Raw genomic sequence first — 13,602 nt, 5'->3', positions numbered from 1 at the left:
GATGTTAATTTGGGATTCGAAGGAGGGTATTTTCGTCTTGTCATGTCTCAATTGGTACTTTGCCGTTTGGCTGTACGAAAGGGACAGCAATAATTGGGGAAAGAAAGCAAAAGTGTTAGGGGTGTTGTCGTCCTTTCCCCTTCCGTCAGATTTGGTTCACTGGTGCGGTTTGATTGGTTAGCTTCTGCAGCTCGTGCTCGTGTATTTATCAAAATATAGTAATATACACAATTGTGTTGTGTGAAACTTAGATTTGATTAGAGAAATTTAGGATTAAGGGCGAAATTGATGTACATTTAATTAAAACTTCAGCTGTCCCCGTTTATTTTTATTTTTTTTGTTCATATTTTTATTTTTATTTTTTTTGTTGAACCCACGACTTTCACACAGGAGGTGATGTAAAATTACCACCAAGCTTTCCTAGGTACCACGGGTCCCCGTTTATTAGTTGATAATATACTAATATATTATAAACATAAAGTAGCAAATTAAATATGTTTTCTTTTAACACTTTTTATTATACTTAACGTGATTTTACACGTTTTAGTTTGTTTATTGAAAGAAAATGTTTTCGAATTTTTTTTTATTTTCATAATTGGGAATTTGATTTCAAGTATCCCGTCTCATGTCAAAGTATTCTACGGTATTTGACGAATGTTTGAGTTAAGTTAACGGATGACTTGGTGGAATAGACAGAAGATTATTTATAAGTCTTTTAAAAGACAAAGACGGTCACACTTTCGAAGAAAGATTCTCATAAATCTCGGAAGCACCCGCAATCGGGGGGTTGTTGCAATTGGTGTGCATGCGTTATCATAATGGAGCTTATTTGGGGGTGGGATGTGTGCTACGAAATAGCAGTGAGTGGTCTTAGCTTCACAAATTGGGTTTCAACACCGAAATTTTAAACAGAAAATTAGGAAAATAGCTTATAGCTAAATAGCCAACGTTTGATAAATTTTAGGTAAATAACCACTTCCCGACGTAAATTTTAAGTAAATATTCAACGTTGGGTATGTGAAAGTGGCTATTTACCTAAGATTTACGTCTGAAAGTGGCTATTTATCTAACATTTACCAAACATCAGCTATTTGACAATGTCAAACGTTTAAGTTTGTTATTTTCCTAATAGACCCAATTTCAAATGAGCTCCATCTAGCTTAGAGCTTGGGTAGAAGAAGATTGTGCCACTACCTTGTGTATTATTTTGCAATTTTATTTTAATTTTCACTTTTTACTACTTGTCTGATCACGCTTAGAGCTAGTTATGCGGAATCCAGAAAATGAAATTCATTGGTCTCATCTCATATTTTACGGGATGGATGGTATTCGCCAAATATTGACGGAAGGGGCAAAACTCGATGAAAACCAAAGTTCAGATAATCTTTTGTGGTTTTTTCGAATTGAGAGGGCAGTTTGTTACCGAACCCAGAGTTGAGGGGGAATTTTTATAATTAATCCATAAATAAATAAATAAAAGCGTTTCGACGGCTTATGTGTTAAACAGTGTAGTTTCATCGCCATCCCAATGACATTTAAAATAAAAACTTGAAATAAATTTTACTACTTGAAATAAATTTTACTTTGCAGAAAACATGAAATAAAGTTTACTTTACAAAATCCTTTTTTTTTTAACTTTGCAACATATTATCTTTGAAATAATGTTTTACAAAAAATGGCAAAAATATATTTATGATCAACTAAAAATACAACCCATATAACCATGTAACAAAACAAGTTTTATACACTTAGCTTTATGTCCTTCCATTCCTCGCGGAGAAAAGAGAATGATGAATTAAGGGTCCAGTAAATATATAGTTATATTTACACGTATGATTTGTTATTTATTAGTCAAATTTTAGTAAATAAAATGATATTTACTCAAAGTTATTTACGAAATCAGAATGACAAACCTAAAAACTGTAAATCATCCACATGTTGCCACGTAATTATTGTGACTATTTACCGAATATTAGTCAAATTTTAGTAAATAAAATGATATTTACTCAAAGTTATTTACGAAATCAGAATGACAAACCTAAAAACTGTAAATCATCCACATGTTGCCACGTAATTATTGTGACTATTTACCGAATATTTATTAAAGATTGACTATATAGCAATTTAAAAATATAGATATGGCTAATTTGCTAATTATTTGATGAATTAATGAGGAAGAATGAAGATTATGAAGAACGGGGAATTATGTACGAATAAAAAATTAAAAATAAAATGTAATCTCAAACAAGCTAAACCAAATTCTGATTGATTGTGTAACTACGAAGAAGCTAAACAAATATTATACAAATTATTTTTAAAATCCTCATGTTAGTAAACTAACAAGCAAGATTCAATAAATATCAAATAATTGATAAATTTGTAAGAATTAATAAAATATGGATTTAATTTAATAAAAGACAAACAATGAAATCGAAAGAATAACTATAATTGACTTCAAAAATTAATACAGATTATATGTTTTCAATAAATAAAAAAATCGAGCAAAGTGCGCTTATATAGTAGAGTATCGATTTTGAAAATTTATAAAAATAATCGAAATTAATATTACATATATATGTACATATTTAAACTACGAGTCCAATGACTATCTAATCATATGAAACGTTAGAAATTTATAAATAGCCAACATTTCGTTGATTTTTTATAAATAATCGCGTACATCTATTTACACAGAGTAAATTTATAATAAATATGTGTAAATAACGTTGGTTACGTCATATTTTTAGTTATTTATAATATATTTATAGATATTTATAAAAAATTTATGAAATGTTGATTAAAATACAAATATTTATGTTTTTGTAATTTATATCGCCAAATATTTGTTTAACAATTCATACAAAACGTTATTTGAGATTTGATAAAAATAAAATAAAAACTGCTATTTGAACTTATTTATTTTATTTGAAGACGCTTGACTTTTAGTCTTAGATGGTGTTGCTATGTATGTTACATAGTAATATAATAAATGGTTTGAAAACCACGTTCTCAAGAAAAATTATTCAAATATAGTTTTTAATAATAAAAAAAATGGATAGGAAAATGTGTTCCATTAAAGAAATGAATTCAGTATTTTAAATTAAATTAACAGAACATGTTTGATATTTTTCGTTATTTATATACAACTTGATAAGAGTTGAACTATCCACATGACGCAACAATTGATATCAACTTTAATAGACATAGAGTAACGAATAATGATAGCTTAGTTGGATAATGTTAAAAATGGATTCCTTTAGAAATTGATACACGTTTAACTATTTTATGATTTATATTCCTTCCGTTCCCTTTCGTCGATTTTTCCGGTTAGCGAGCTCCATATATAAATCAACATTCAACATGGCTTGATTTTATGAAGTTTATTTATATACTTCATACGTAACATCACAGCTGCTTATTAATATTTTATAAACTTCATTTGTAATTTCTACATAAAAAATTAAAAATTAAACATCGTTATTTTTCTTTTATCCTACGTAGCTTATAAGCACCACTCTTTGTTAGAAATATTGATAATAATTGCGAGATGAAAGACAATTTGATAAATTCTTTGAAAATAAATCACAACGAAAAAAGTAAATAAAACAAAGAACTCGATTAAAAAATAATGACACAAAACCTTAACCGGAAAAATAAAACAAAAAAGATTGTCGATGCTCGTTAGACGATCTCCTTAAAGCAAGAGCTTTCCAAGACATAGCAACGATGAGATGGACGGTGCACCACAACATGCAACTCCCGTGAACAGAATTCTATATCAGAATCTATCACCGGACTACAAAAGAAAAACAAACTCGAATTTCTGGAGGAAGAGATGAAACTGTTTGAAGGCTTGCTTCAGTGTTGGTGTGTTTCATAATGAGAGTAAGGCCTCCTTTTATAGGCAAGGAAGACTTCGGTTACAACCTCAACATTGATACTTGAATATGCAATAAATGTGCGTTAATAGCTTTCGGTTATAATCGTTCATAACAACCTTCTAGGTTACAAAATATTCACCATTCAAACGAGGTCATAACTGCTCGGTTACAAGCATTAAACCACTGCACTAAGTGCACTGTTACAACACCAATTACTTGAAATAAAATTAAAATTAGAAGGAAAAATTTTAGGGAATTAGGTCCAAGCCCGATCTATCCGAACGGCGGCACGCGTGTGTGATGGATTTGGGCTTCCCTAAGTCCTTGCTCCCCTACAAAACTGGGTCACCCATGGGAACGCAAACTTTTTTTTTTTAACCAAAATTAGTATATAAGCTCATACAAAGTCAACATATCTATTCCAATTTCCATATGGGACTCTTGTAAGAGGACTCTCAATCACAACACTTTCATGATTCTTTCATAATTATTGATGTTTTTCAACACACTTTGACCATCAATTTCTTATTCAATATAACATTGATTTTGACAAACAAATATTCAATCTTATACCTGCCGCAATGAAGAATAAGAATACGCTGGAATTAATCAACTCCGATTAGTGGGCCATAGTCAAAACTTAGCCACAAATCAGCCAAACACAACATATTAAATGCTCTTAAATACCACTTATTCCAACATCATGAATTGTTGGAAATTATTCTAGGTCAAACACATTCGTGGAAATGATCTTGCTTAAATCACATAAACATTTTTTGTAATGATATCAAATGTAATGATCCAACAAGTCTCAACTACCTACTTTATCAAGACACAACGACTAACTAAGACAAAATAATTGTTAATGCAATTTCTAGACTAATGTGTATAATCGCAACGGGTTCGATTTAGGGCTGTACTATATATGAACGCACGTAGGTTAAAAGAGTATTAAAGTTTTCTAACTCTTCATCACCTATTAAAGAGAGATAAATACAAATTAAGAGAGACGGAGACATTTTCGTTGACGTGCTATTCGACGCACAACATTAATTCGGAGTTTTAAGTCAGTTAAGGATCTAACTCTCTTCTTATGCAGAGAAGAATAAAGTTGTATTTTTTAGTGAGAGAAAGTGAGGCGAGGGAACGTATCACTAAATTGAAAGTACTTAACCAAGCACGTGAGGAGTGGAAGTATGTATAGAAGATTTGTGAGCTTGAATGACGTGGACAAAGATTCATGGTGGTTGTGAACCTCATGGTCATAGACCTCCATGCATTGGATAATGAATTAAGGTTGTGGATCTCTATGTCATGAACCTCCATGTCTTTGACTATGAATTAAGGTCGTGGGCCTCCATGCATTGGATTGGACTGCGATTTAGTCAATCTAATTTAAATTAGTTAATATGAGAGATTAAAAAAATAAGTATTTGCTAAAAGCGTGAGAATTAGTTATTTATTTTATTATTATTGATTTCTTGTGTTTTTTTTTTTCAATTTGCTTAGTTTTTTTAATCATTTATTTTAAAAATGTTGGCTAATATATAAAAGGCTAGTGCAGTCTTTATTAACTCAATTTACTCGTTTATTTTCGTTAATGATTAAATTATAAAATCAATCAAATATTAACTAATTTGCAAAATCAATATTTGATAATGATTACTTTGCTACTATACCTATTTTATTTTACCATCCTTCAAACCATTCTCCTCCCATAGCAGAGCCGGCTCAACAATTTAAGGGGCCTAGAGCAAAAATTCATGTAAGGGCCCCCAATTTTTTTTTAAATAGTTTTATTAATTATCATATAAATTATTAATAAATAAAAAATGTTAAGTTTATTTAATTGTACTTGTAATTATAACTGTAAATTAATACTACAGATTATAACAATTTAATAATATTGTAACTACAAATTAACTATGAGTGAAGTTATATAATAATTTTATATGTATAAATATATTTATTAAAAAATATTGGCCTTATTGGGGGAGGGGCCTTGGGCAATGGCCCCATTTGCCCTCCTCTTGAGCTGGTCCTGTCCCATAGACTCAAATTCTACTGTGGATATTATGAAATTCATACATATTATTTTTTTTTTTTAGATTATTCCTAAACTATGACATCCTTAATACTTTAGAGCCAAAATCCAATAAGTCAAAATTAATCAAAAGGTATGACTTCCATATATGTGCTAGTACAAAAATATCCTTAATGAAATATCCTTTATTTTATTTGTATTTAATTTTGTTATTTATTTAATGGTCACAAAAGCATAGTTAGAGATCAATTTTCGTTTGGTGTGTTAAGTTAAAAAAAAAACAACTTGAAAAATTTGAAAATCTGAAGAAGAAAAAAAATGTTCGAAAATTTTGGAAATTCATTTGAAGATTTATTGACATTTTATATTTTTATTGACATTAAATTTTATGCATGTCAATAAATATTCAACAGATCAAATTCTTTGAAGATCTATTGACATCCAAAAAATTTATTGACATCGATGCCAATAAATCTTAAAAGAATTTTTCAAAATCGTTTGAAGATTTATTAACATTCATGTCAAAATGACATGAGTGTCAATAAATCTTCAAACACATTTCCAAATTCTTAAAACATTTTTTTCTTCAGATTTCTCAAATTATTAGGTATATACGAGACTTTGGAGGGAGTGGAATCATGAAACACTTTGATATGGACATAAATCGCTCTCTCTTTCTCTTCACATCCACGTCAATTCCTATTCTTCTCGTCATTATTTCTTCTTCTTCTTCTTCTTCTTCTCCACCCAAAATGACAAAGAAACACCAAAACCCAAACTTTAAAGTTATAGTCATGACATTAAATCTAAATCATTGCCGGTAAATAAAGAGATGCTCGAAAAACGAGATTGATTTCAGATGTGTAGTTGTTGATTTTCGTTTGGTTTGCATGATTTTTTATTTTTATTTTTTTTCCCGATTTTCCAGATTTCAAAAAAAAAAAAAAAAAAAAAAAAACCGTTATGTCTACAATGTCAATAAATCAAATAGATTATTGACAATCATGTCAACAAACTAGACAGACTAAATATAAAAAAGATTGTAAATTTCATTGAGTGTAGTTTTGTACCAACAAATATAAGAAAGTCATATTTTTGGAATAATTTTGATATATTGGATTTTGGTCCAAAAGTATTGAGAATTTCATACTAGTTTAGGAATAATCCCTTCCTTTTTATACTTCTGGCTTTACATACGTGGGGAAAAAATGGTCAGCATTGCCGTTTGAGTTGACGTTTGTTGCACATTGCTCTCATAACAAAATCTGTTTTTAAAGCCTGGAAAATTGTAACGCCGTCCATTGAATCATCATCAAGGGTTGCTTAGGTGGCAAGCAACTATCTAGTTGTCTGTTAGTTTCTGTTTTTCTTTGTGTACAAAAATACATCACTCTACATGCGTGTACACGTGTAAGAGAAAGAAGAAAAAAAAACGTTTTTTTTTTCTGAGAGTAGTGAGGACAAAAGCACGGGAAACATAGTGAGTGAATTGTATTGGGAATTCTTTTTCAGTCTTTTGAGTGTGTAATTGTCTTGTAGGAAATTTAGTTGTTTTGACTCAGATAAGTGGATCGAATCTTTAAGGCTGGAAGTAGACAAATTGTCGAACCAGAATATAATTTAGTCGTGTTCAATTTCTCACTGTTTTGCGAAGATTGATTAGTTAGCTTGAACGCTCCTGGTTTCTTGCGTGTTAAGGTACTTCTGGTCATCAGAACTGTTGGCTCAAATTAGAATTAGCATCATTTCTTGGCCAGCAAAAAGAATAAGATAAGAGAAAAAAAATACAGAACAGATTTGTGCCGTTATGATAAAAATCTTGTTTCTCTGGTCTTTTCATGAACAAATTGCCTGGGCCAAGTAGACAAGCTTATCAATAGACTATAGTTATTATATATGATTTCTTTGCTCTTAAAAAAAAAAAGAAGAAAATAAACAATAAGGAAGCAGGATACGATTTTTACATGTTCCATTCTGAAGATATTTTTAAAGCTATTATTGGCATTGAAGAAAAAAAGGGGTTCCAATACATACACAAGTACAATGGAAGTGAATAAGTACAATGGAAGTGAATATGTTGTTCATTTCACAGATATGTTATTAACATGTGACAGAGAGCAAGATCAGAGGACAAGCAAACCAGTTTCCTAGCTCGATCGCACCGTCTCTATCGCTTTAACTAAATCTTCCAACTTTGCGCCGGTCACTTCCTTTACGACCTCTTTGTCCTTTAGGATCTTGAAAGTCGGAACCACTCTTATCCCGAGCTCCTTCGCTAGTGCCTATAAACGCACGCGGATAATCATAAGAATGATAATTCAAGCATAGCAACAAACACTCTTGAATCATCAAAGACCTTTTTCTTTTTTTCCTTTTCTTATTCAGTGCAAGAACAAACCTTGTTTTCCTGATTACAGTCCATCTTAAGAAAGATAACATCGGTGTATTTCTCAGACAGTTCTTGGTACTTCGGAGCCATCACTTTGCAAGGTCCGCACCTAAAGGAATTCCGAAACACAAATTCTCAAATTCCATGGACGACTAAAGAGATGTTCACAGAAACGAAATTCAAGCAATATCAACTGTGATTGTAAACTGGCTAATAGTTTGTTAGTGTATTCGACAAAACTTCAATAGCAAAAACAAATAACCAATACAGTGTCTATTAAAGTTCGAATTCGATTTTTAATTGGACAATTGATGTGATTTGGGAATTAGGGCTGTACCATTGAGTGTACATGTCGAGTACGACGGGCTTATCGCCGGCGTCGTTGACGATGGGCCAGAAAGTGTCCTGGCCCACCTCCGTCACCTTTCCGACCATCGGACCCGCCGTGTCCAGGCTCGACCTCACCGGAACTCCTCTCCGGGACCTCCTTCCGGCGAGCCTCGGAGCCGCATTATTGAGCCAGCTCGACCACGGCGCCGAGGAACAAGATGAAGAAGAAAAGGCGATCTGCTGCTTGGCGGCGCAGGGAAGGTACGGTGAGGATCGGCCGGACTGGTGAGGAGAGAGAGTGGTGAGAGATCGGAGAGCCATTGTTTAGATAGTGAGAACTCGTTTGTGTGACTGTCAGTGAGTGTGGTAATAAAAGCATGGACGAGGAATAGAGAACACCTATTTTACCCTTTCGATTCCGTGGTGGTTGTGAAATGTGGTGGGGTTAGTTTCGTCGCTTTAAGTCCAAGGTGTATAGTTTTGGACACGATTTGACGCTATTAACCTTTTGGATTGGGGTAAAAGATGTTTGTTTCTTTAGCAACATCAATCTTTTAACTTTTTTACTGCGAAGTTATCATACAATACAAGTATTATTTTTAACTTTCCATTCTCAAATTCCAAGCAAATTTCATTTAATTAGCACATCGTATATAGCTGTATAAGTTTTTCTTTTAATTTAATCACAGCATTTAAAAAAATATATGCGATATAATTAATTAATACAAATGATATTTGAGAAATAGTTACATATTATAGCGAAACAGTTATGTATACAATTAATATTTTAGAGATTCTATGAGTTGTTTTAATAAATTTACGTGGTATAAATTTATGTGCTTAAATAAAGAAGTAATCTACTTATCGAAATAGGGTTAAAGAACAAATCGAAACAATATTGTAAAGCAAAGACAGGAGAATGTTCAACTTCAAACATGGTGAGCTATATGTGGCCAAAATTTGCGAATTTATTTTTGCATAAAAAGCATATTCCGGGGATAGTTTGTTTATTTCGGTTTAATTATTTTAGTGGTGCAACAATCCTCTTGCTTGGGTGCAAATGTGAGGCGTCCGGATATGAAAGGGATCGGCGTGAAGATATGATGCAATCATTTCTGTTTCACGTTTGCAATAAAGACGAAATGGTCCTCCAAGTGACAAATGCATAAAGACCATTCAGAGAATTGTTGTATTTGTAATTTTGTCCTGCTAAAATCACAACTTGGCTTTCCTTTGAAAATAACAGAGCTAACAAAAATATACGACATCTATATTGTCATAATTCCTTAAACAAATTAGTAACCAGTTATCATGTCATGTCGAAGTTCAATAATGGTTGCGTTTGGTTCAGATTAAAAAGCTCTGTTTTAGTTTTTAGAAAAAAAAACTAAACTGCTTATCTAGTGTTTGACAAAACTGTTTTTACAAAAAACTTCAAAAACGATTTTAGATTTTGTACATAAGATGAAAAATCTAGGATTCTTAACTTTTATAAAAAATGTTTTTAAATTTGGTATATAAATTACTGTAATATCCTCGTACAAAATATTATTCATATATATATATATATATGTATATAAATAAGCATATTAATAATTATTATTTAATTATTAAGAACATGTCTATTTTAGTCTTTTTACTATAATATGGTGTGAATGAATTGGATCTGAATTCAAAATACATTTAACTTGGACTCGAATACTCATACTATAATATCCGGTGTCAAAGCCATAATAATCATAAAAGACAAATAATCTAACTTGGATTTTCGAGAACGCGAGTAATCCCATCTTCTTTTGTCTAAGATGTGTAAGATTGTTATGAACCACCACTATGAACTATCAACACCACCACCACCACCACCGAGAGTATTATATACCCGTGGAGAAAGTCCACAAATACCACATATTCTCAATGATTCCATAAGTAACTCGTCTTTTAGGATGATATTGCCGTTATTTCAAATGAAACTCTAAAAAAAAAAGAGAAAGAAAATAACTTTGAATGGTAAAAAAAATTAAAACAAAATTATAAATTACGAAGAAAAAAATATGTAAAAATGACGTATTCTTGAAAAGCTGATATATATTCTTAGAATAAAATCGAGAAATTAGATATTTACAGAAAGAGTAGCTTAGTAATTTACACTATACTCTTGGAAAATTGTCTCAACAAGTAGCAAGTTTGATACTTTGGATCAAAAATAAACAAAATTATGTTTTTTTTTTTACATTTTTACTAGTAACTGTAGATCTTTATATCTACAATTGTTATTTGTAGACTTATAAGTCTACAGTTATGACAACTGTATACTTTCATGTCTACAGTTACTAGTAGAAGTATCCAAAAATATTGTTTGGTTTATTTTGGTCCGAAGTATCAAAATTACTACTGCTTGTGGTCATTTCCGTGGGTCAAATAAAGATTTAGTTCATAATATATTTAGTAACAATTTGGTCCTTAGAATCAGGGACCATGAACTACAAAAATTAGGAATCGTCACTAGATAAAAATATGGTCCACATTTATAGTTTGACATTGCTAAATAGTCAATGTTTCGTAAATCTTAGATAAACAGCCACTTTCATATATTTACAGACATAAATATTAGGTAAATAGTCAGTTCCATTTATTAGTGCACGTCATTTTTATGGCTATTTACCTAAGATTTACGAAACGTTGGTTATATAGCAATTCAAAACAATTTAATTGGCTATTTACCTAATTTTTTGATAAAAATATTAGGGTGCCAACTTCAAAAACTATAATTTTTACTTAGTCAACAAAAATAATCTACAATTTTTAGTACTCAATTACAATCTAGTCCATAATATATTTTTGTAATGAAAATAACTTTATATTATAGCCAAAATAAAATGTTATTTTATGACTCCAATTTTTTTGTTTTTTTTTTTTTTTTTTGCTATTATTTAACTACAGTTCTTTCTTCTCTTCGTTCCTAACTTCCTGATTAATATATTAAAAACACATAAATAGAATAATAATCGAATATTCTTTGATGATTGTAATAAATTATTAAGGTACATAAAACTTTATATATGTATGTATCACACGTATTCTTAGAGAATAGATACAGTCGTACAGAGATACTAAAGCGACTCATCGGATTTGTAAAGTGAGAGAGAGTGAGAGAGTATTGTTCATTGGCTGAGCAAAAGTTTAGAGGGAAAGAATATTCAGGGAAGAGAGAGAAACGTGAAGGAAGGGAAATAATTCGATTCTTCCTAAACCTTATAATTTGACATTAACTGATCAACGGTACGAAAGCTTTTTATTTGTAAATAGCAAATATATTCTCAACTAAAAAGTGGTAAAAAGATTATTTGACTGCTTGAGAGATTCATCTTGGCCAAAGTCATAATGAAGTGGACAATTATAATATTTATAACACGCAAGATAGTCAAACTGTAGATTATAAATTAATTACTTCATTCATTGTTTTATATATAAAGTCTATAGGAAAACAAAGTGTGGTAGACTTTGTGTGATACAAAGGCAACGCGTAAAGCGAAACAACTCTTATATTAATTACAATCTTTCAATTGAACACCCCTAGAAGCAGATACGACTAAAAGAGTTTTAACTTTTCAAAATTGTAGTAATTAATTCCTCTATTTCTGTAAGTCAAATATAATATTCGGTAATGAACATAGATATTTTTCATCTTTTTAAGTATACAATTCGTTGGATGTATATCTTCTCGTAAGCACTTAGAAGAATCAAACTATTAAAAAAGGAGCTGATAGATAACAGCAGAAACTTCCTACAATAGGAAAATGTTCCACCATATTTATGTTCATTACCACATATGGAATAGATTAAGTAATTACATTACTTGTTTTAAATAATAAGACTAATAAGCCGTTTTTATTAAAGGCAACGTCCCCAAAACACACACACACACACACACACACATATATATATATATATATATATTGCTATATAAAACATGTAATTAGCTTAGTCTAACTGGTAATTTCACCAACATCTAAAGTGGAAGTTGTGCGTTTAGTCCTCAATGATTACAAAGCTGCCCTTAAACAAAAATGATTTTAGCATTTCTAAAAATAAAAATGATTATTGAACCCCTTTCCGCTCATATCACTCCGAGGTACTGCATATGAAAAAATTGCAAAATTCGATCAAAGTTATCGTAATGGCTAGTCGTATTCTGAAACCATCTTTCATGCGAAAAAAATTCACAGTATAAAATTTTATAGTTTCGAAAGTCTCATATATATAAGTTAGTTGTTAATTACCTAACAAAATTGTGTGCAGTTAATACCTGATACCAACAATTACATAACACTGTTAACGATATATATTATTTGAATTTCTTAAATTAAGCTTTAGGTTTAGGGTCAATGCCTGGCTCATAGCATTGTTAATGCTATGTATTACAATATCAAGTAATAAACCAATTAAAACGTTTGAGATTGCTATATAGTCAACGTTTCGTAAATTTTAAGTAAATAGTCACAAACATAACGTGATATTATTGGTTTGCCATCAATGATAATAATTTAACTAAATTTTGACCGTGTCAGTTTATTCTCTCGCATTTCAGAATCAGGAAAATTAATTTGTTTATATTTATTAGGATAACAGATTTGTATTTCACATCAGCTTAAAATAAAATATAAAAATGTTTCCAATTATAGGTGTATGTCTGCAATTAAATTTCATATAGTTGGGTGTATCTAATATTTTTTTTTGCTACGAAAAGTTGGGTGTATCTAATAGTTTTAAAAACAGAAGGTCTCAGATGTGATTCTCTTAAAAAAAAAATAAACAAAAAAGACGTGTTAACTTTGCCATTGAAAACGCACAAATACCTCTTTATATTTCCTCTTCTTAATTTTTTTTTTTTTTTTTTAATTAACTTTTTTCTCACATTCCCGGACCTTTCCATTTTCTTGGTCCGTAAATGAAAGTTG

General features: G+C 30.6%; 1 protein-coding gene across 1 annotated transcript; it reads right to left on the bottom strand.

Annotated features, from left to right (window-relative positions):
* Positions 1-7,906: 7,906 nt before the first annotated feature.
* LOC149382549 (thioredoxin F-type, chloroplastic-like) lies at positions 7,907-9,017 on the bottom strand. Its single transcript, XM_089629844.1, has 3 exons — positions 8,652-9,017; positions 8,324-8,423; positions 7,907-8,207 (listed from the first exon to the last, which is right to left on the bottom strand). The coding sequence occupies exons 1-3, from the start codon at positions 8,963-8,965 to the stop codon at positions 8,073-8,075; spliced, it is 549 nt and encodes a 182-aa protein (XP_089485970.1). The 5' UTR covers positions 8,966-9,017; the 3' UTR covers positions 7,907-8,072.
* Between the last annotated feature and the right edge of the window lie 4,585 nt (positions 9,018-13,602).

This window comes from Urtica dioica, chromosome 11 (genome assembly GCF_054948205.1).
Source record: "Urtica dioica subsp. dioica isolate 48M chromosome 11, U.dioica_male_clone48M_v1_H2, whole genome shotgun sequence".
NCBI lineage: Eukaryota > Viridiplantae > Streptophyta > Magnoliopsida > Rosales > Urticaceae > Urtica > Urtica dioica.
This window is presented reverse-complemented; position numbering and strand designations above follow the sequence as displayed.

Bases quoted from the DNA above. Each gene is read 5' to 3' on its own strand.
- LOC149382549 (XM_089629844.1), bottom strand. From the start codon at position 8,965: ATGGCTCTCCGATCTCTCACCACTCTCTCTCCTCACCAGTCCGGCCGA. The intron at 8,424-8,651 runs GTACAGCCCTAA...GAATTCCTTTAG, and splicing joins CTCGACATGTACACTCAATG to GTGCGGACCTTGCAAAGTGA. The intron at 8,208-8,323 runs GTTTGTTCTTGC...GTGCGTTTATAG, and splicing joins ACTGTAATCAGGAAAACAAG to GCACTAGCGAAGGAGCTCGG.